General features: G+C 53.9%; 1 protein-coding gene across 2 annotated transcripts in view; it reads right to left on the reverse strand.

The window, feature by feature from the left end:
• Nucleotides 1–23,166, reverse strand: part of CNTFR (ciliary neurotrophic factor receptor) — a 210,133-nt gene that overhangs the window by 79,520 nt on the left and 107,447 nt on the right. For both annotated transcript variants that reach the window (XM_040580789.1, XM_040580788.1), the window contains exon 3: nt 8,651–8,732. In XM_040580789.1, the coding sequence (XP_040436723.1) occupies nt 8,651–8,732 (82 nt within the window). The remainder of the gene's footprint in view (nt 1–8,650; nt 8,733–23,166) is intronic.

The following is a 23,166-nucleotide window of genomic DNA, read 5'->3' on the forward strand; positions in this document are numbered from 1 at the left end:
AGCACCCAGGTGGCTTACGCAGATGCTCCATCAGCTGAGTGCTGCTCCCTGTCCCACATTGTGCTCTCTCCACACCCATGCCGGCAGGTCCTGACTCCCTCCCATGGGCTGGGACAGCTTTGCCCACACCAGCAGCAAAAGCCAGGGCTTCACACTTTCCATCCAAAGCTCCTCTAGGTGTTTGGGTGGACTACAAACCCCATACCTCCTCCTTCAGTGTCTGTCCATGTGTTTAATGAAGCCTAAAAGACTACTGAGACATGGCTTTCCTGGCCACTGGCAGAACTAATGAATCCTGGAAGACTGAGATTCTCCCAGTGGTTTCTTCTTCTTGCCACAGATGTGAACTATTTTCACCAGCTTTGTGAGATCACAGGCTTGTCCAAAACCTGCCAGATCCACACTCTTACTCTTCAGTGATGTTTTCTTTTCCTTTTTTTTTTTTTTTTTTAATTCTTTTACAGCTCTGTGATCTGCTTCAATAAACAGGACCTGCAGCTGATGGAAGGGTTCATATTTTTGTTCGCATCACAGACATTGCCAGCTAGATTTTCTTCCCAGCTTTTGGATGGCTCATGTGGGCCTGGGGACACGTGGGTCCCACTTTACTCCAGAACCTCATCTCCATCAACTCCATTTAAAATAACTTGTTTCATTCCCAGAAAGGGTAAATTCAGTGCAAGTTCCTCCAGACAGACTTATATAACAAAAGCAGGTAGCTTTTTTGCAATGTCTGTTGCATGTTTCCGAACTTCGGTAACTTGCAAAGAACAGGTCTTCAAAGCCTTGAAGCCACCGAGCTGTGCTCCCTCACACCTAAGTGCCAGTCCCTCTATTTTTCTTCCTGTCCTTCTCTCTCCCCTGACCTGCACTTTAAGAGCATCTCTCTTCATGCATCTGACAGCACTTTGCACAACGGGACATCAATCTCATGCTGACCTGTGGCTATTTTCCAACCACAAACCCTAGGTGAGAGCTGTGAGCTCTCCACTCCCTGTCTGGAAGGCATGAGTCGTGCTCCCACAGCATGCCCCAGCAAGGCAGGCCACCCTGCTCCACACAGCAGCAACTTTCTGTGGTGCAAAATTAACAGACACTGTGGAAATCAGCCCTCTTGATTTCCCACCTCCCAGGTGGGAGGAATGAGCCTGTGACATGCTCCCCGCAGGGCTATCCTGCACCCCTGGGGGATGCTCAGCTCTGGGACCTGGGGGGTGACGAGGCAGCGGGCAAGGAAACACAGGCTCTAAAAATAGGCTGTTTGTGGCAGGGGCTGACCACATTTATTAGTAAGCCTGTGCTCCAGCTGACCACAAGGTCAGCCTCTGAGAGCTTGGCCATAATTCACTCTGTGTCTGGGCAGGAAATCTACTTGAGCTCAGAGGGATGTCCAGTAATAGAAGAAGTTGTTCCAGGACCTGGGGCTATTTTTGCTGTTTTCTTTTACTTTGCAGACAGGGAAGCTTTCAGGAGATGTATCTTGTGTTGGGGGGAAGAAAACAATACAGGTGCTCTGGGGCAGACAGAGGAGTAGGGGAAGGAAAAGGGGCAGGGTGTGGGGCATGCAGAAGTTTGTGCCCCTTTGAGGAAAAGGGAAAAGATCAGAGCAGAAAGAGGGACCCCAGACCCTAATGTGCTCTTACACACCGTAACAGCATGTAGCAGATTAATGTGTTGCAGCTGGGGTGTCACTGCAGGTGGGGTGAGTTGCTGTCTCTGCTGTTTCCCTACAGCTGTGGGCTGGCAGGAAAGATGGGGAGGCAACGAGGAAACCACCATGGTAATAAATGCCCAGGGGGGGAGGAGATGGACCTTCCTTGCAAAGGCATCGGAGGACAACTTGAACTGCTGCCAGGTTGTACCTTTGGCCAGCACTGGCTGGGCCAGCAGATTGGCCCCCAGCAGCTGCAGCCAATCCCACTGGGATGATGCTGGTTCCCAATGGACAGCCACAAGCTTGGGCTAGCTTAGCCTTGAGTAGCAATTAGCAAGGCAAAGGAGGCAAAAAGTGGATGCCTGCCCTTGAACAGCAGCCTTCAGAATGATTTAAGCAGGCTCCGTCTCACAGAGAAGCTCAAATCCTAATTGCTGCACATAAGCTGCTGGCACTGGAGCCTTCATATGAGGGGTAATGTGTCCCTGGTGAGTCAGGCTGACTCACCCGACAGATACATGAGCTGTCTACAGAAGTGAGATGACTGCTGGGGGGGGTCCCAGAGGTGCAGGCAGTGCTGCTCTTCCAGGGGTGCTGCCATCCTGGGGTGCCCACACCTTTGGAAATGCCTTCTCCTATGGCCCTGGTGCTTACGCCTTTTCCCTCTCGCAGCTCCAAGGCAGGATCATCTACTCATGACATGCCCTAGGATCAAGGTTTTCCAGGAACAGCCAGTTCCTTCAGTGGATTATGTGAACACCACCGTGAATCAAGCTCATTTGGTCTGAGAACAAGCTGAGCTAAGCCCCGCAACTTTGACTGCCCCAAGCAAACCCTGATAACATCTTTCCCATGCCAAGACATGTCCTTTCATGGATCCACCACCGTGCCTCAGTTCTGGCTCTCCAAGCCCTCCATGAAGCAAATCTGAAGAGCATTTTGGCTTTGAGAAGGCTTGCAAAGAATGAGGGATGGTGGGGCAGGTAGACGCTACCTCAAACTTCGCTTTCTAACTGGAGGGTGTTCCTGAAAATGCTCTGAGACCAGCTCACACGCTGAACAGGACTGCAGTTTGGAGCAAGGCTGGTATTTCAGCCAGCTGGATAATAAGAGCATCCAGAGTCATCGCAGGAAGGACTAAAAAATATAATTGCTTATGGGGAATTAATTGTTAATGGGGAATCATCATTGCAGGAGGGTGTTCCTGGTGTGGCCCCGCAGGGATCTGTTCTTGGCCAATTGCTAATCACTCAACTTATCAATTATCTTGAAGGCAACATAAAACTGCTGCTGGCAAAGGTTGCCAGTGACACAAAGGCTGCTGTATGTAACGGAAAGGGTGAGTCCATTGCACGCAGAGCTCTGGAGCAGTTAATACACTAGCCTTCCCTCAGCGAGAGCACGTGTTTTACGCAGCCAAACACAAGTTCATTCATCTCCAGTGGAGGAATGTAGGTCAGACTCGCAGAAGGCAGGGCTGTGTCCTGGGGAGGACACCACCGACAAGGCCTTGGCAGGAGCCACCCAGAGACAAAGTGCCAGCGTGCTGTGATGAGAGGAAAACTTGGCTCGAGATGCCAAGAGGTGTCACAGGAGGTGGGAAGGTGCTATGTAATGAGGAGACAGAGCTTTTTCCTGCACTGGCCCCAGCCTGAGCATGGAATGAGGCTCTGCAGGAAGCATGGACTATCTCCAGCCTCCCAAGTGGCCACTCAGCACACACACAGGCAGTTCCTTTGACCTTGCCTTCCCTAGCGAGTGCCCGTACCCGGGCAATTACAAAAATTCCAAAACACTCTGTTGCACATGCATCTTGCCCTGGGGAACGGATGGAAAAACAAAGAACACATGACAGATGTTAGTCATGTTGCTTAATGGATGACTGAAGGGCACTCCAATAGCGTGATGAGAGAGGTGAGGGAGAGGAGAGGAGAGACCTTATGTATTTGGAGAGCCTACTCTTTCAAAGCTGTCTTAGGTTGGATGCACATCTCCCCTATGCACCACAAGCACAAGACGGAGCCTCAAGACCCAGGTAGCCCATCACACCACTTGGATCCAGGTACCTTAACTGGACAACATTTGCACAACAAACAAAACCTCCTCAGACGCCTACAAACAAGTGACATGATCCTGCATGAATCTACAAACCATCCCCTACACAGAAAAGCCAGAGAACACCCCAAAAACAAAAGCAACTAGCTTAACTGTGCCAGGCAGATGCCCTGGGGAGTTGCATAGGCTGACTGATGTGGGACTAAGCAGAGTCCAGAAAGAGCTGGTCCCATCCTCGTCAGTCACAAATGCCACATGGAGAAGGCTGGGCAGTGTGGGGAGGGGAGAGAGGGATGTATCTACAGCTGTTTCTCTTTGAAAAGCCAATTTGCATGGCTTTGCTGTGCATCTTAAAGGCTGTTTACCGGACCAGGCTTTGTCTTAGCTGAAATGTGGGCAGCATTTCTAACAAGGCACAGGCAAACTAAAGCTCCCTGGAGGCTTTGCAGCAGAACCGATTGCAAAAGATTAGCACCAGAGCTTAAGAGAGCAAGAGAGAAGGGAAAGTAATGAAACAAAATCTCTCTCTTTCCTCGGCTGAGGAATGATGGGGGCTAATTGCTTGTTGCTGGTGAGAAAAAGAGGAGATAGCAGCTTCGGCACCCATCAATAAATTAACCTCAGCATGTGGCATCTGAAAAGCATTCATTTCCAGAGACGTTTATCTCTTTGTCTCCTCTCCTCAGTGAAAACATAATTATTGTTTAAACATGAGTTAATTCAGCAAGGTGAGGATCAATAAAGCAGAATTACTCCAGTTTTAAAAGCAAAGAAACCTCAATCTGGGACAGATGTGGATGTAACTGGCAAAGCTGATGGATGGGGAAGATGCTTTGGTCGTGGCACAAGTCTGGGGAAGCAGAGCTCCCTCCTTCTAGGACTGCTGTAGCCTACTGTAGGTCTACTGGGAACAGCTAAATCCAGCCACAGGCAGTAATGGCAATGAATAGAAAGAGCTGAAATCACCCGTGCATGTATGCTTTATGGCCTGACATGCATTTAGGCATCTCCACCATGTACACATCTCCTATGTAAGGAGCTCTGGCAAAGCCCCAGGGCTCATGCTGTGGCCTTTCCCTTTCCTTTGAGGGTGCCCAACTTCTGCTAGGGAGAGGGTCTCTGCACTGCAGGCACCCCTGCCAGCACTGCTTTCACATGCCAGAGCCCCTGGCCAGCCAAAGGTGTGAGTGTTGCAGCAGGCAGCATTGCTTCTGTGCTCTGCTGAGCTTTCCCCATCACCTTCCGCTCCTCTGAAATAAATCGGCGTCAACCACTGCCCGGAGAAGGAAATACAGGAAGGAAAACTGAGCTGCCTACAATGACAGGGAGGACACCGGTCTCTCCTGGACGATCTTCAGACAGTTCTGCCTCCTCTGCCCCCTCCCATTTCTTCCCACAGCTCCAGTCTATCTCTCCGTGCTGGCTGGGAGCTGTGTGGAGGGCGACAGCCTTCTGGCTGCCCAGGGCAATGCCCGTTTCTGGAGCACGCTGCTCCCCATCTGGCAGCTCCATCTGAAGCTGGTTTACTTTTAGTGCTGACCCATGCACCGAGAGGACATCCCTGGACCATCTGCTCAGCAGGTCCAGCAGGAGGGCCAAACACCACCTTATACCACCCTATTCTGGCAGTTAATCCCTGCAAGCCTTATGTCTTTTGCCCTCCACTTCCAATTTTACCCCGTGCATCACCTTTTCTTTCACTAAATTCAAGAGCGCTGAGGTGGGTGTTCAAAATGACCCCGTGACAGCTGCCCAGACAGGCTGGGGAAGGCATGCATTCAGTGCAGTGGCAGCGAGCAGCAGATCCCACCCATGCCCAGCCGGCTGCCGGAGCCTGCCAGAGCCACCCTGTGCCAGGGGCTGAGCAGCACAGGGTGACTGGTTTAGCAGGAACAGAATTAGCTATGCGTGCACCGTGCAACTCCCTGAGCTGACAGCTCCAGCAGCACCAAGAGTCCAACCCTGCTGCCCAAAAACACTGCAACCAAAGACCCCATGGTGGAAGTGGGGTGGAAGCAATTCCCATTCAATGGATTCAGCTGTCCTGGAGGTGCAGCCACAACCTGAGAAATCAGTGATGCTTCCCCTGAGGGGTAGCATCCCTTGTCCACAGCCAGCCATTCTGCCCTACCCACATACCCCCTGGCTGGGGTGTCACAAGGGGCCATGCCATGGGAGAGCCCCTCATGAACACCCTTTTTTGCTGCCACTCTGCTCTTCCCTGCGGCAGGACACTCAAACGCCAGCACTGCCCAAGCCAGCACGTTAGTGCCACCCTCTGAGCAAGCCCTGGGACTGCCCTGAGTGCCAGCTCCAGTCTCCCACCGCACAGTGCCCACCTCCACGGGTAGCTGGAAGCGACAGTGCCCAGCGGGGTGGTGCAGGTGGAACTTCAGCAACCTGCCACGGATGCCAAGCAAGGGAGCTCTGCAACCAAAGGGAGTGACAGCCCCTCCACACACACCTCTGCCAACATTGGAGAGTATCCTGGGCTCCCACCTCCCAGAAAATGCACCCTTTGCTCTGCCAGCTCCAAGGAGAAGGACCAAAGGCGAAGAGCAGAGGGGTTAACGCATGAGCAGTCTCACCTCCACTCAAGCCTGACGCTGCTTTTATTAATTCATGTGGCACTTTGCAGGATGCTCCAGTAATCACCAGGGTGCACGTGAGAGCCAGGAGTGGGTGAGAGCGGGTGGCCAAGCTCACTGTGCTGTGCTCATGCTCACTTAACAGCTTGTCACACCCTCCTCACTCAAGTATTCAGTGCTAATGCAGCTCTTAAAGTGCTTCATGAGCTATTAAAGTCGAGCGTGCCTGAAGTGCATGATAAATGGACTTTATGCCAGTGTATTCCCCCCACTCCAGCCAGTCCCTGCCACCAGTGGGATTATTCCATCCTCCCACCCCATTCCTGCTGTGCTTTCCAAGCCTGAGCACCCAGCTAGCGGGGGGATGAGCATGGGCTGGCAAGGGGAGACTGCAGTGGGGCAGGGGGTGCGCTCTGCGTGGGGGGGATGGAGCACAATCCTTTGGGTCTCCAGTGCGGGGCAGACACTCCCTGACCTCACCTGCGTGTGGGCAGCCTCTCCAAGCTGGGCATGGCAGGGTGGGCAGGAGATCTGCTGCTCCAAAGCCCCTGCACAGAGCATCACCTCAGTGTTTCAGAGAAGTGCCCAGAGGGACACATGGTGCCTCAGGGGGACATATGGAGGACAATCCTGGAAGTGCCCTACTGGCCTTCCTCCAGCTCTTATACCAGTTCCCTCAGCCCCCCGCCTTTCTTCTTTTTACATTCCCCAGTACAGAACTGCCTCTCTGGCTCTTGCAGATGGGCAGAGTCCTGACTCACTCTGCACACCTTGTTCAGTGCTTATTGATGCTCTCAGGTCTCAGTAGCTCCAGATGCCTCAGACATCTCCCTCCTGGACACATCCAGGCAAGGGAAAGAGGAGAGACACAGGGATGGGGAGGCTATGCTGCCAAATCCCTGAATCCTGCCGAATCATGGAGCAGAAGGTGACAGTCATTGCAGCTTGTCTGGCCAGGGGCCTTACCTAGTGCCGCGCTCTGTGCCAGCATGCCGCTGCCAGCAGCAAAATGCACGGCCCTGGCCAGCACTGGTGGGGAGTGGTGTTTGTTTCTCTGTCTAGACAATACATTTCAAGCGTGGATAAGCCTGAAGTACCTGGCATGTCTGTATTTTGTGCATCTCCCCATGCAACAGGTCTGGGCTGCCATTCCCAGAGCACAAAGGGAAGCAGCACAGTGCATCCAAAGGCTACTCTGGCAGCCCTGACACTGGGTCTTTCAAGGTTTCGCAGACAGCAGTCCTACAAGCACAGTAGGACCAAGCAGCATTGCTTCTCTGCAGAAAGCATCACACCACCACAAGCAACACACAGCTCGGCACTCAAATGCTTTGAGCAGGTGCCCTGGGAAGGTGTGGGAACGCTCCTGCAACACCACCCAGCAAGCTCTCTCCATGTCCGGCGAGCAGCTGTCCCCATGTGATGGAAACATGCTGCCAAACCCCAGCTTTTTTTTCCAAGCTGGCAGCTTCCAGCAAGGTAAACCCACCCAGCTGGATTTAGGGCAGCTCAGCCGGGCCCTCTGGCTGGGTTTCTCTATCCCACAAAGCCTGTGGATGCACAGATGTCCTTACTGGAGTTAATCAGCAAAATTCCCCTCCGTAATCCACCGAAAGCAACTAGAGCCAGGCTGACTGCCAGGAAAGCCAGCGAATTTTGGAGGTCCTCCATTTTGTCCCACTTTGCAGGGCTGCCATAGGTGACCCCACAGTGAGACCCAGCTTTCCTCCCTTTAATCTTCCTGCTCCTGCCTAGACCTAGGAACATGTAAGGTCCTCCAGCTCCCAGTGCCACTGGTGACTCTAAAATGTAGTCTCTCTAAAGCTGTCACTAAGGTAAGCCCTAAATCTTCTGCCAACTTGGAAAGAAGGGAGATAGTGGTGGGAACAGATGTGTGGTGGCAATGGGAACAAAGTCACCCCAGGGACTTGAGAGCAGGATGAGGCATCCATCACGGTCATGGGGTAGGGTGTCGGGGTGAGGCTGCCAGGCTGCTGCTTCCCTTCATGGGTGGGTTGCACAGGACAGTGTGCAACAAAAAAGGGGAGGTGAAGGGATGGGAAGCAGTGCCCTGGCTGTAGGGGTGCACTGGGACATGCAGGGGTGTGGGCAGGACAAGGACACTGGGGGCCCTGGGGGGATGCAGGATGCCTGAACCCCACAGTGGTGGGCAGGAGGGGATGTGTGTGTCATGGAGAGGAGAAAAGTGGTAACACCCAGAAATTTGGATGTTATCTTGCCAGTATCAGGCAAGCCTGGAAAGTGCACCTGGCTTGTCCCAGGGGAGAGGCTGGAGGAGCAGCATTCATATTTTTCAGGACCCCCAAGGTGGGAGATATGTGATGAGACTCACCCTGCTGGCTGTGTCTCTGGGCATACACCACCACCACCACGGCGAGCACCACGCAGCAGGCTGACGGGACAGGGTTAGCCATCTGTGGAAGCAAACACAGGCAGAAGCAGTCAGGTTTTGCCCCCAGAAGATCTCATACATGGTGTGCCAAGAGCTGGTCCCTCCCAGGCAGCTGAAGGGTGCAATGGGACCACAAAGAGATGGTCACAAAGCAAGGCTTCATCTCAGCCATGGGGGAACTCACTGCAACATGAGGCATTTTGCTGGTGCATACTCCATCACTCAGTAGCCTATGGCACTTTCCATAGGAGATGCCAGCATAACTGGCTGCCCGGAGGTGATGATACACCTTGCACAAATGCTGTATTTTCCTCATCTCATCTTCAACATTTCCCTTAAGAAAGTCAAACCCTGGTGCTGGGCTCTCCTTGGCAGCTGCAGCATCACCCTAGGAACAGCCACTGGCTGCAGGTGGGTTGCAGAGGTTCTTTGAAGAGATGAGAGCACACCCAGACACTTCACAGCAGCAGCCAGCGCTTAGGATGTGCAAGATGCAGATCGCCGCACGGGCAGCAGCTGTTGCTGCTCCAGCACAGCCCCTCTGGTGCTAGTACTCAGGGCTGTGCTGTCCACCAGCCTGATGCAACAGCAGCAGCATTTCTAGGCATGCCGAGGACAGCGTAACCTTCATCAATGTCTTCACAGTGACTGACGGATGCAGCATGCTGCTTCAGCCACCTGCCGTCAGCACCCTCTCAACATCCCTCTGGGCTGGGAGAGGTGCAGAGGCTGCTCTATCCCCGTGAATCATGTCACACTCCAGGGGATGCTGGGGTGCATGGAGGTGGGGGGCAGGAGGGTACACACAGCTAAGAAGGCAGGTGTGTGGAGACATGCTGGGCTTTAGAGACAAGCAGGGAACATCCTCCTTGTACCAACAAGCTCCCCCAGCAGTGGACAAATGGCAGCAACAACCCAAGAATGTCCTGTGCAGCCCTGTCAGGCTTGGAGATGCCTGTGCTCTCTTCTTGCAGCCATGGCTGGCAGAGAACAGCAGAGCTGGGAGGGAGCTGCTGGGGACAGCAATGAGGATGGCAGCCCACCCGCCAGCAGGTAAACAGCACCGTGCGTGAAAAGCAAATTACAGCTTCAAAACCATTTAAACCTCTCTAATCTCCAGCACCGTATCAGTAACATGCAGAGGATTGCCTTTTAATCTAGAACATGAGTATGAGCTCGTTAGCCAGATGGCATCCATTTAAACCTAAATAAAGGGGGAGCTGTACTGGCCAGAGAAAAAAACCCAGCAAAACATATTCCATTACCCAACACGGCTGTTGCAGAAGCCCAGATGGCCTCGGGTTCGCAGCAGGACATGAGCCACTGCAGGGCTGGAGGGGAAGGCAAGAGCAGCTGGGAGGGATATCACGAGCAGATTTTGGGGTGCAGCAGGACCAGCCTGCCCTCAAATGCCTCCGTGGCAGGGGTGCTGGGGTGTCTGACGATGGGGAATCTGGCAATGGGTAGAGAAGGGACCCATGGCCTTGCTGCTGAATTTGCAGTGCTGGGTTTGGGCCGGGAGGGCTGGCAGCAAGAGCCATCCCCAGTGTGCTGCAGCTACATAGCGTGGATATACCAGCCCCAGACCCTGCTCCCAGCCCAGCCCAATCCCCCCACCTCCGGTCACCTTGAGCATATCACTCTCGCAGTCATCCCTGTGCCTCAGTTTCCCTGCCTGTTAAGCAGATATAATGAAGGTGACCTTCCTTTGAAAGCTCTGGGCGAGGAGCACTAAGCGCTAATTACATCGTTATCATTCACTCTGCTGCTTCTCTGCTGCTCCTCTTTTTCCCTGTGCCTTCTCTCCGCTCTGTCTCTGCTCTGCCTCCTCTGTGTGTCCCCACCGTGCCTGCAGCATGGCTCCCCTGTTGCCACCCCACCTGCGTGCTAGCTGCCTCTTGTGAGCGGCAGCTCGGGGCATGGGTGATGGCCAGGACCCAAGGTAGGTGCAATGGCACATCCTGGAGCAGTGCTGGCACGCAGGGCCCAAGCAGCTTGACAGCTGCCTGAAAACCAGGAGCTGACTCTCTCTACCAATCCCAAATTCACTTCCCACTGAATATTCCCTCTCTACAGCGCTGGAAGTTGGTGGGTTGCACCAGGAATTGAAGCATGCAAGGAACTGCACCAGGGCCAGAGCCCCTGCCCTGCACTGCAGTCCAGGTACCCCCAGGTAGCACAACCATCCCACCTCTGGGACAGTGGCAATGATGGGAGGCAGGACAGCAGCCCCTCTGAACCCCCAGCAATCAGCCTGCTCTTTGAAAAGCGTTAAGACCTGCTTGCTGTAGCCTTCAGTTTGGTTCATGTGGTGCAAATAACATCACCAACCATCCTGCTCTACATCTCAGTCATGCCAAGGAGCAAAGCCACTTTCCCTCCCCTGCTGCTCCTCCTCTTATCACTTCTTAAAATAATTGCTACTGCTCTTGCCAACGTGCCTGGCAGCCTCCTCAAGGCCAGACCAGTGCGGCAACAGGCACCACAGTTACATGGCAAGGGATGGTTCCTGTCCCAAAGCACCGACAGTCTCAAGGGTGATGCTGTTTGGCTGCAGGTGGAAAAGGACAGAGGAAGGATTCGACCAGGTTCCCTGGGGACTCTGCGGCATGGCCAGGACACAGGCAGAGGCTCCCATTGCCAACACAGAGACCTCACCACTCGGCTGCTTTTGCCCTGTAAAACCTTATTACTTTTCAGAGATGAGTCCTGCTCTGGCAGGAGCCAGAGCTGTTTTAATGTGAAAGACTGAGCCAGAAAACCAACTTTTTCTCACTTGAATTGCAATTTCCCATGCAGTATTTGCTTTGTTTGACTGTTTTGCTCAAAGCCATGTTGATTATTTTTTTTCCAAGCACATTAATGAAACCTTCGCAATTTCTGTAGATGCTTCTAATGCAAATTTCCATTTGGTGTATTTGCTCATTTAACGATTTCTCTAGCAAAAGCCCTGGCATGTGGGCATACGGGCCAGTGAGCAGCAGCTCATCAGGTGTGCAGCTCCCTGGGTTGCGTCCCCACTCCAGCAGCAACCAGTTGAAAGGTGACGGTGGGGAACCGCATTTATTACACAGCGAACTCAGCAGTGGGAAACGCAGTCTTCTGTGAAACAAGAGGCTGGAGAATATTTGCTTTTGCCCCTGTAGTGAATCCTTTCTTCGCAGTGGAGAGGAAAGAGGAGCCTGGGCAGGGGTGAAGGGAGGTGAGGGGGCACACGAGATGCAGTGGCCTGGCAGCTCTGGAGCTGGAGGCATCTCCAGCAGCCTTCCTCGCTTCTTGTTTTGGGAGAGAGCCACTAGCCGATCCTTCCTTGCCTTGTACTCTGCGCCAGGGGTACTGAAGGCATCAGTCATGGTCACCCTTAGCAGAAGACAACTCAGTGTAGACATGAATATAGTCCCCTTCCTCTTGGTCCAGACTAAATGTGTTTCCAGTTGCGCTTTTCCTGAGCAAGATCAAGCTATGTGGAAGGGGGCTGTGACCAGACCTACATGAAGACAAGCCCAGAAGCTGCCCCAGCACGCAGGATTGAAGGGGCACAGCAGCGTGACATTAACTGCTGTGGTGTGATGGGCTGAGGAGAGTCCCGAGGTGGGCAGCAAGAGAGAAGGGGATCATGTATCCAAGTGAAAAGTAGGATACCACCATCTGCTGAACAGTCCCACTGTCCTCTTCCAAGCAGGCAGAGGGACGGATCCTTTCCAGCTCTCGCTTAGAAGGATCCCCAAAACCTTGGGGACGCTCACTGGTAATAGGGTACCAACTGGCAGCTGGAAACAGCAGCTCCAGGGCAGTGCTGTCCCCAGCTGGTGAGGGACACAGGCTGCACCCCAGCCTCCCGCTGCAATGCCCACCTGCCACGGCCCCCTCCCAGCAATGACAAAGAAGTAGGGCCTCCTTCTGCAGCTGCGTGGCTCCCACAAAAAAACCCAAGCGTTGTAGTTTCAAAACCTAGGGTTTCCATCACAAAGACTTCTGTGGGGCAATTCCCCACCAGGTGCTGTTACAGGGCCTGGCTCTGAAGTGGTGACCTGGGGGTGGAAATAAAACTCTGGAAGTTGTTTCCTTCCCACATGCCCCCCACTGCATCCTTACCCAGAGCCTTCCAAAGGAGCCCTGCAGTGTCTGTACTGCAGGCACCACAGTGTGCCTGTACTGCAGGCAGTGGCTACAGACACTATGGTACAGCCTCTACTACACACACCAGCTGTAGACACCACGGTACGCCTGTTTGCAGACAATGACTGTAGCTGCTGCAGGATGCCTGTACTGCAGACACTGACTGTAGCTGCTGCAGGACACCTGTACTGCAGACACTGACTGCAGACACTCTGGTATGCCTGTACTGCAGATGCCAGCTGTAGGTGTTATGGTACGTACGCCTGTCCTGCACACACTGACCGCAGACACAACAGTATGCCTGTATTGCAGATACTGATTGTTGACCTTACAATACACCTGTACTGCAGATGCTGACTGTAGACACTGCAGCATACCTGTCCTGCAGGAGAGGTCACAATCTGCCTGCCCCAAGGTGTTTGGGTGTTTGCCTGTAGTGCAGACACTGACTGTAGCCATCACAGTGTCCCTGCGCCTGAGACACTTGGAGCAGACATCTCCTGGGCCCCAGCCTCACAGGAACACGCTTACCAAAGACACCCTTGATTGCTCAGCCCAGCTCTTTGCTAGCAGAGGTCCTGCCACAGCGCTTCCCAGCCCTGGGGACCTGGGGTGCCTACAGTGAGATGCCATCCCTTCTGGAGGGCAGCGCACATGCCGCTGGGACAAGCAGCGAAGCACCACAGTGGGCACGGCACCCTCCAGCCCTGGTTCCCACAAGGACTGTGCTGATCGTGGGCAGCGCTGTGAGCAGGGGGGCAGTCCTGGGAGCAACAATGGGGTGTCCAAAAGCACTGAGTCTCCTCTCTTCAGATCAACCCTGGCAGCAAGGCAAAGGAAAGGAGAGGAGAATATAGTTGTTGTACAATATCGTACATTTGCTAACAGCCCTAAAGCCTCCTGGCCTTACAATGCCTTGTCAGTGCTAAACTCCACTTTGCTACTTAAGAGGGAGAATAGAAAAGAGGGGCTTTATCAGCTCCTTAATACATGCTATCAGAAATCCTTACCTGCAGAGCCAGAGCCCCTGCTGCCTGAAAAGCCTTCTTAAATCCAATTTAAACCCCCACTGTCAACAGGGCGATTAGCACTGCCCGCCTGGACCATGAGCACTCCAGGATGGTTGGGGCTCACTGAAATTAATTCACTCATGGCTCTCACAGACTGCAACTTTCCTCCCTCCACCTCCTTCCTTCCCAGTAATAAAGCAGAGACACCAAGTGAGAGGATGCCCTGAAGGAAGGAATCCCCCATGGCAGCACCGCTCCATCATTGTGCCTCTGCCAGCCTAGGCAGCACCGCTGGGTCCCTGGGCAGCAGCACTAATCCTCCTTCCCTTGAAGTCTAGGAGAGACAGACAGGAGGTGGAGTGATGGCCCTCAAAAAATTTCCCAGCTGCTTTGGTGGACGACAAGCCCTGAAGGTGGCTGTAGGCTTTCAGGGCTCTTGGATCCGCTGTAAGTGCTGAAGTTTGGTGTTGCTCCGTCTTGACAGCTGTCACTTGGTAGAATGTCTGAGTGAGAAAGGTAGCCACCAAAGCTGCTCCCCATGCCCTTGGGGATGAAGAGGCACTCCTGGAGGGAGCATCAGCCCAGCTAAAACCAGAGCTGTTTTCCAAGGGGTCCTGGGGAAGCTGGGATGGTCTGGGGAGGAACAAGCAACCCATGAAATACCTCAGGCTGTTTGGGAGCCTGCCTGACAGGTGAGCTGGCTCCCAGGACAGGTAATTTCTTACTCATGTGGATCATAGCGATGTGCTCCTGCTGGGGTAGGGAGCTGTGGAAAGGCCAGAGGGTGCCCGTGACACCCAGGTCCTCGCCCTGAAGCTGCAGAGGCTGAGGGATTTCTGCTCCAGGAGCAAGGTGGGTTCCTCTTACCTCAAACCACACCTTGCAGCTCCTCCAGACTTACCAAGAAAGCCCTAATGCATCAGGACACTGCAGCCCACAGCCTGTCTGCAGTACAAGGGACACATGCAGAGATGCCATGACCTGTCTTCTTCATGGCCCAAGGACAGGCTGGGGAATCATCCTGGCGGTGTGGTTCCCTGTCAAGCCACATCCCACCTCCATGAGCGATGTCAGGAGAGCATCACACAGGTACACTACTGGGAACCTCTCCAGTGACTCTGCCCAGCCACAGCTCTCAGTGCCACAGCTCTCAAGGGGCAATGCTGCTGCACAGGCAGCTGCCTGCTGCTGCCCATCCCCTCTTCCTGCTCAGAGCCTTGAAAGGGAACGTTTCCCACTGCCTGTACCTGTCCTCGCAACTACCATCACATTAATCGGCCTTTCTGCAAGTGGAGGGCAGCGGTCCAAGCCCAGCCATCTGCTCCAGCATTGATAAAAGCCAACACAAAGCACAGCATACTAATAAGCATCACACGTCTTCGAAATCGGTGCTGGGAGAAAGCACAGCAGGGCAGATCGGTCCTGAATTCCCACAGCAGAAGTTGTGGAGAGACACTGCTCCACACCAGTGCCACCTAGGCAGGACGCTCAGCCAAGCTGCTGTACCCAATCCCCACTCCTCCACACCCCACATCCACACCGAGACAGCCTCCAAGATGGAGGAAAGCTTGGATCAACAACGGGAAATGTCATTTTCCCCCACTTTTTACTCAGCTTTCCTCTGCACTGAGCATTTCCCAGCTCCATGCAGAGAGAGATTGCAGGAATCAATTGGATGTTTGCTTTTATTAAAGAAGTGCCAAAGACAATGGGTTTTTTTCTGGAGCCTCCATTCAAGTGGGGTCTTGGGCCAAGTTTTTCCATAGATGCTTCCCCCAGTGGCATGAAGATGATGGCACAATACCAGGGACAGGCAGCGGAGACCAGACAGAGAAGGAAGACAGACAGGAGATGGGAGATGCCTGTGGTCTGGGCATTTCCCAGTGCTCCATCCTGAAAACTGGAGAAATCACCCAAGATGGGCACATTTCAGGGCAGATCCTGCTCACTCTGCCTCTCCAGGCTGCGATTACTGCAGGAAGGAACTCTTGGTGTCACAATGATTTTTGACACTTCAATTACCAGTCTCCACTCACAAAAACAGAACGTTAATGATGGGGAACAAAACACAAAAGCAAAACCAAACTCCCATACACAAACATGGCAGGACCTGCTGCCTCACACCAGGTTCAGTGTGTGATTTCCAGGCAAATGCTTGCAACATTTCTTACTTTTGCCTGTGGTGCTTCCACACTTCAAATGCCCCAGGATTCTGCTCACAGTCCTGCTTTTCGCCTTGAGGAGACTCTGGGGCCATGCTGCTTTATGAATTCCCCAGTGCCCCTCAAGATGCAAACCTCCAGGGCAGGGAAAAGCACCCTAGCGTTAAAATCCAGACTGTACCATAGTCATGTACTGTTCTGAGAAAAACAAAGACAAAAGGGAGGACAGACAGTTTGTTGTCCAGACTTCGTCCACCAGCTTGGATGCCTGTGGCACAGCGGACATGGTGTAGGGCAGCATGGTGTTTCCAAGCCTCTCCAAGCCTCAGGAGCCTGGTTGCTGCTAGTGGGGATTTGGGGCGGGGAGTGGATCTGGTCACAGGAGCTTTAACACCCCCCTCAATGACACGTGGGAACACAGGGACCAGGTAGTTTGGCTGGAAACATGAAGATTGCACCTCTTAGTAGCCCGAACTTCCTCCTCTGGAGTTCTGTTTTCGGCAACACCCATGCAAGGGGCTGGACACCAGCATGGGCACTGGGTCCAAGCTCACCGGCTCAGGTGTTACTCCAGTGTTACCACACTGAGGAGGTGAAGGACACCTGGCTGCTGCAGAAGCACAGGGGCAAGTGGGACACAACAACCGGCTGCTGCAACAATCCAACCACGGGCACCCTGCACCCTGCAGGACCCTTCCCTCCAGCGTAGGCAGGATCATGCTGGCTTGGCTCCAGAAAACCTCCTGGTGGTGATGTCCCCAAGCCAGGGAGAAGTACAGCTTACTCCCGAATCAACCAGCACAGCAAAGGACTGAGGCTGCAAGCTTCACTGCTCGGGAAGCAGGGTAGGTTTGCTTTTTGCCAGCACACTGAGGCACAGCTGGAGGAAGATGGGAGCCTGAAGCCCATGTTGCAGGGGCTCAGAGACATGAGTGAGACTGGAGTGAGGAGTGCTAGAAGAGACCTTGGCAGCCTGTTTTATCCAGGGAGGGAATAAGACACTGGCTTAGCAGCTGGGAGCGTAAGGGAGGGAGCATCCAGTTATATAGAGCTTGTAGGGTATTTTAATTTTGGCTTGTTTATTTGTTTGGGCTTTTTTTCTTTAAGTGCTTGGCACGGAGGAAGCCACTCCAATAACTCTGACACCACCTCCCCAGAGAACCTCTGGAAGAATTGTTTTGCTTTGCTTCATCTCTCCCCCATGCCTGCAGTTTGAGCTGGCAAGAGGACAGGGCAGGCGGAGGCCAGGCAGCCTCCAGGGCCCAGAGAGGGCAGGAGGTGTTGTGAGAGGCAGGGGCTCAGGATGCCGGGGACTGTGTGCTCTCCACCGGTCTCTCCTCACTGTCTTTCCCTGTCCATGTCCCACAGGAGATGCTGGGCTCTCTTCTCTGCAACCCATCCACCTGCCCTGGGAGCTCCCTCCGTCCCTTGGCATGTGGGTCTCCCTCCCAGCACAATGGACCACAGGGGACAGCAAACAATATAGGGAGAGCATCAGGATGGTACAAGGACCCCGGTTCCGGCCAAGCTGTAAGCCTGCTCCAGCCGTCCCATCTGGCTTGCTGCCCCACGGGGTGCAGAGGGTCCTCTGGGCCCGCACAAGATGGGGTGTCCCAAAGGAGGAGTGCTGCTGCATATGGGTGAGTGGGACAAAAGGTACTGCACCACCAGCTTACATGTTCCCCAAGTGCTCTGCACAGACCTGTTCACGGAATGCATACAGCTGCACCACAGCCACCCCCGGTCCTGCCCTGCTGCACCCTTTTGAGTCCCCCAACACCTCCACACCCTGACCCACCCCACCTCTGCAGCCACAGGCTCCCCCCAGCTGACCAGCAGGTTTTGCAGGGGAGATTGCCATAGTGGGTCACGCCTGATGGCCTCATGCCCATGGGTTAGCATGGGCACCATGCACGCCTCCAGCTCCAAACACCCACAGAGCGCCTGGGACACAAACCTGCGAACAATGCAATGGGACGGTGTCCTGGACTGTGGTCCCTGCAGCACCTTCACATCACCCAGTAGACTGGGGTCACCAGCCCACAAACTGCTGTGGGGACACAGGCCACCTCAGGTAGCCAGACAGATGTGATGGTGGAGACATTTCTCCTGCACCTTCATGTGGGCTGCCCATTGCCTCCCTCCCCACCAGAAGGATGCTGACCAAAACCTGGGCAGGGAAAAGCACAGAAGAGAAACGGTGCTGACCCTGCAGCCAGATAGGCTTTAGTGCTTGCTGCTCCTGGCAGTTCTACCCAGTTTCTCCACCTCGCTCACCCCATGCCATCTGACAGGATCCCAGTACGCCCTGAACAGCCTACTGGGGACTGTCCCCAAAGGCCACAGCAGCACCCATTTCTTGAAGTGGGCAACCAAGCTGGCTGCAAAATGGTGAGCTGGGGGAAACTGAGGCATGGGGCTGTGCCGCGATGCCAGCAGCCCCTTTGGTAGACACAGAAGGCCACCCCAGGGCTGGCACTGGGCCTGGGGATGTGCCTGCCCCTCCTGCTTGCAAACTCCCTCCTGGGAAAGCAGAGGGGAGGAATCTGCCCTTTTTTGCTCCAAATGGCCCCACTGGCACATTGAGCCTCGCCACATGCTGGCAGCTGTCTTACCATTGCAGGATCTCACTGACCCCAGCCCCCTCGCCCCCCCACCGCCTGACAGAGCTGGAAGAAGGGGAAGGGCAGCCACGAGAGGCTGAAGCGCAGGGTCTCTCCCCCACCAGTACTGCTGAAACAGGCTGGGGGCACCCGCAGGTCCCAGGCTGGCGCCACTCACCTGGTCTCCAACTGCTGCCTATTCAGGGTCTCTGATCACTGCAGCCTGGATCCAGCAGAGCACATGGGTCCAGCCCAATGGGTCACCCAGGGCACCTGCAAAACCCCCTGGGGACCCTTGTCCTCCCAGGGGTCCTGCCACTGCCCTGCAGATGGCGTTTGCTGAGAGCAAGCAGAGGATGACGAGGAAGGAACGAAGGAATGGAGTTGGCTCGAGGCAGCTGTGCTGAAATAAAAGTCGAGAAAGTCTCTCGCCCAAAACTACAGGAAAATTCAATTATCAAGGACAAAACACCATCTGTTTGTGTGGACTGTGACCTCCCGCTGCCCCCTGGCTTTAACAGCTCTTAAATTAGCATGTTTGTTAGGGGGTATTAGCTGTCTGACATCAGGGAAGCAGACCCCGCAGGGTGAGGGGGGGACGGAGGGGTTGTACACCAAAACGCGTGCCGAGGCGGCACGGCAGGCTCAGCGGTGATGTTCCTCCGTCACCTGGGCTTTGCTCTGCAAGCTCTGTTCGGCTCTCAAGCCCCACAGCTGCCACAGAGGAGGCTGGAGGCGAGGGCAGCTGCTGCTGGCAGCAACGCTCTTCCAAGGCATTTTTTCCACCAGTAAACCATCAAAGGCAAGTGCTAAACATGGACACAAGTGACTTGCCATGAAGAGTCACATCTAAGGAGCATGGATCCAGGCCTAAATTCATCCTGGGGCAATTCCAGGGGCTGTGCCTCCAGAGCTGGCCCTGCTGCCAGAGCCCAGGAGTGCTCGATGCTTCTCCAGCTTGGCCCCACGCTCTCTGCCACCACAGCTGCATGTCACCCTGCTGCCCATCACCCTGCTGCCCATCACCCTGCTGCCCATCACCCTGCTGCCCATCACCCTGACCAAATGGCCAGGTTCTTGCTGAACTAGACTCTCCAGGCTCTCCTTTCCTTCTAGTCCACAGAACCAGTCTCTACCTCCCACCCCTGTACGCCTGACAAGTCAGCTCCTTTCCAACTCTGCGTCATGTTCATACATCTTAAAACCAGCAAGGGGCTTTGCTCAAGACAAGAGCCAGCATCAGGTCTCATCTTCTGTATCTGCCCCTCCTTGGGCTCCCTCTCCCTCCAGCCACTGCCCCCCCTCTTCCACCTCCAAAACCACACCATGCCCTTGCTCCTTCTCACCTTTGCAGGCAAAGCCACCAGCATATGAAGATCTGCCCCTGCAATGCCAAACTTTGCTTGCAAATGCCCTTGCCCACCTTCACCCCAGTGACCTTCAACCTGGGAGGCTGGTGCTCTTCAAACCTCCTGCCCAGAGCTTTCACACATCCCTGCCCTCTCGCAGGGGCCAGGACCAGGCTGCCAGCCCCAGCCCGGCTGGCCGTCCTACACCCTGCACTGCTGGGCAGATATGGACCATGTGTGCACTTTATCTCAGGACCCTTCCTGCAAGCTCCAGCACCGGAGGAGGAAAAAAACACAGCAGCAGAGAGCAGCCATGGAGTCCCCAGCTGCCTCCAACCCTCTCCCAAACTCTGGCTCAACTCCATCCACTGAGGCAAGTCTCAGATTAGGGGAGGGCGCGTTTTTTCTAATTAGAAATTATTCATCAGTGTTTTAAAATAAAATAATAAAAGAAGTGTCAACCAGCTGGGGCTGCAAAAGCTGGGGCGTTTTGGCTGCCGACCGAGCACTTTGATAGAAAGGTTCTTTGGAAAACGCCGCAGAAAATATTTAATTTCTCCCAAGGCCTGCATATGGGGCTCATCACTCGCGCATATTGCACAGGAATATTCATGTGCGCTGGCCTCCTGCTACAGGATGACAAGGGTTTGCCGGTGCAGCATGCAAGAGGGGCTCCTTCCCTTCCCTTCTTTTTTTTTTTTTTCCTTTGGAAGAGGGAAGCACTGTATTTCACTTTCAATCCCCAAATATTCATCAATGGCAGAACAAAGGAAAAGCTGAGCCAGAGTCGGGTCTACTCATACTCATCAGCTTGCTGCACTCACCGCAGGGTAAAGCCACAGACGAGCAGCAAATGTGGGGAAACATGTTTCTGTGCCTTGTTTTGCTCTTTCTGGTTGCCTGAGCCTGCTGCGATGCTGCCTAGATGGAGAGCAGGAGCAGAGGTTTCAGTTCAAACCCCAGCTCTCCAGCCCAGGGACACAGAGGTGGCTCAACCTGGACCTGCCACCAGGCATATCCTTTAGCTAATGCCCTTCCACACAACTCAGAGAGGGTGGAAATACTGCACTGGGGCCACACAGCTGAGACTGTCCCAGCTAGAGGATGACTACCATGGCTCGCTCAGTCCCTCATCTCCCACTGGTGCTCCTGGCTCCCTCCCTTTCACCATCAGCTTCTGGCTCAGCAGCATTTGGGGCTAAGGGCTTTCCTGCAACAAGCCAATGAGCTCTTCTGGAAGGAGCTAACCTCACACCAAACATCTTGCCCTCTCACAGGGATGCTCACCTCCAACAAACCCTTGAGCCCCCCTCTTCCCCTGAGCCCCCACCTCCAAGGTGCTCTGCCTCCTGCCCCACAGCCTGCCCAGTCTGCCCCACCTTCTTTAACCTGCCCTAAAAGGTTTGTGCTCCCCTTCCCCAGCTCTGGATGTACCTCTCATCCCCATCACGGTGCTTTCTGCAGCTCCAGCACCTCTCAGCAGAGCAGGCAACAGCCCTTGCCAGAGCAGGTCCTACCTGGCCCCCAGAAAAGCTTCTTCCTGGCAGATGAAAACTCAGAGCACCAATTAAGGAAAACACTGGCCAAGGAGAGGGGATAGGAAAAGAAACCATCTCGGTTCACTATCTGTGTGGCTGAAGTAAAGCTGAAGGCAATGCAGGGAGAGGGCACAGCTCCTGGTGGGGTTGCAGAGGAGTCTGAGTGGAGGCAGCATATTTGTGCAGGGGTCAAACTGTAGTTCTTAAACACACTTGTGAAAAGTATTAATACAAAACTCTGTTGAATCTTCAAAACAGGAATCATTCCTATGTAATTGTTCACACAAACATGCACACGCGCATGTACACTTTATTAATTTTGTTATTTTTTTGGCAACTCTTCCCAATCAGAGGGGAAATTTGATGCCAGGTACATGCCTAGGCAGGGTCTGCAACCTCCACTATGAAAAAAAAACTATAAAAAAAAAGTCCTTAAACCCCATCTGGAGCATTGTGCCCAGTTTGGGCTTGCTGTAAGAAAGATGTTTTCCCATTACAGTCACCCACTGGAAGATAAACCCAGACAGGTTCTAGGATCTCCAGCCCTGGAGGTTTTCAAGACACAGATGGCCAAACTAAACTGGTTTGCACTCAGTATTCACCCTGCTTGGACCAGGAGGCTGCCCAAGGTCACTTCTCACCTGGATGGATGTATGAGCACATCATTGCCAGGAAAAATCAGATACAAAAAAGTCCCGCACAAACTCTGAAGGGGGGATGGCTTTGCTCAGCACTCCTTTCAAACATATTGAAAAGCAAAATCTGATTGAACAAATCTGACCAGCTCTCTGCCTGGAGTAGGACGGAGACCATGGAGAGGGATGGAGGCCATGGGGCTGCAACGCAGCAGGGCCAGATCCTGTGCTCAGCCCATCCCCATCAATGAAGTGGAGACCGAGGAGATGGCCGTCTTCCCCGCTGCCAAACCTCCTTCTGTGGGGACCGACTCCCACGACACCAGCAAGTGATTAACGAGCGGCCAAGCCGTCAGCATGCAGGCTGCGTGCATGGGCTCTTGCGTGTGTGCGCGCTGCTCCCCGAGACTTGGCGGGGAGGGGAGCTGGGGGGAAGAGCGCTGACAAGCAGATGATTAATTGAAATGCAAGGGGGAGGAAAAGTAATGTCCGCTAAAACTATCAGGCGGCGCAAGCATGGGAAAGAAACTCAGAGACTCTGTCTCCATCCCTGCTCTGCACGCATTGCACCTCCCAGCTCCGAGCTGCTCGCCAGTCCCTTCCTGGCTTCTATTTTTGCAGGTGCAATTTCATATTTGAAAATAACCATGCTGCACACGCACATATATTTTTTTCCTCCCTGGCCCCCGGCTCATTGCACACGGAAACGGCAGCGATGGGAGAGCAAACCTCCCAGTTCTGCGGTGCATGGCTGCAATTAGACATCCAAGTGCTTTTTACCCCGTGCCTCTGGGCAAAGGCACCCGCAGCCTGGGCTCTCCGCACCACCTGCACCACCTGCACCTTCCAAGTGGCTCAGGCTTGAAAATGCACATAATGTTACCGTTTTTCACTAAAAGACTAAGAAGAAAAAAAGAAGGAAACAATAAAAGAGACTGAAAGCTCAAGTCTGGCTCAGCTCTGAAAACTTGCTCAGTGCCTGTAAATTATATCCCAAGCATTGGAGCTGGCATGATCACACGATCGGTAAAGAGGGCGAG

Source organism: Falco naumanni, chromosome Z (assembly GCF_017639655.2).
Source record: "Falco naumanni isolate bFalNau1 chromosome Z, bFalNau1.pat, whole genome shotgun sequence".
Classification (NCBI taxonomy): Eukaryota; Metazoa; Chordata; class Aves; order Falconiformes; family Falconidae; genus Falco; species Falco naumanni.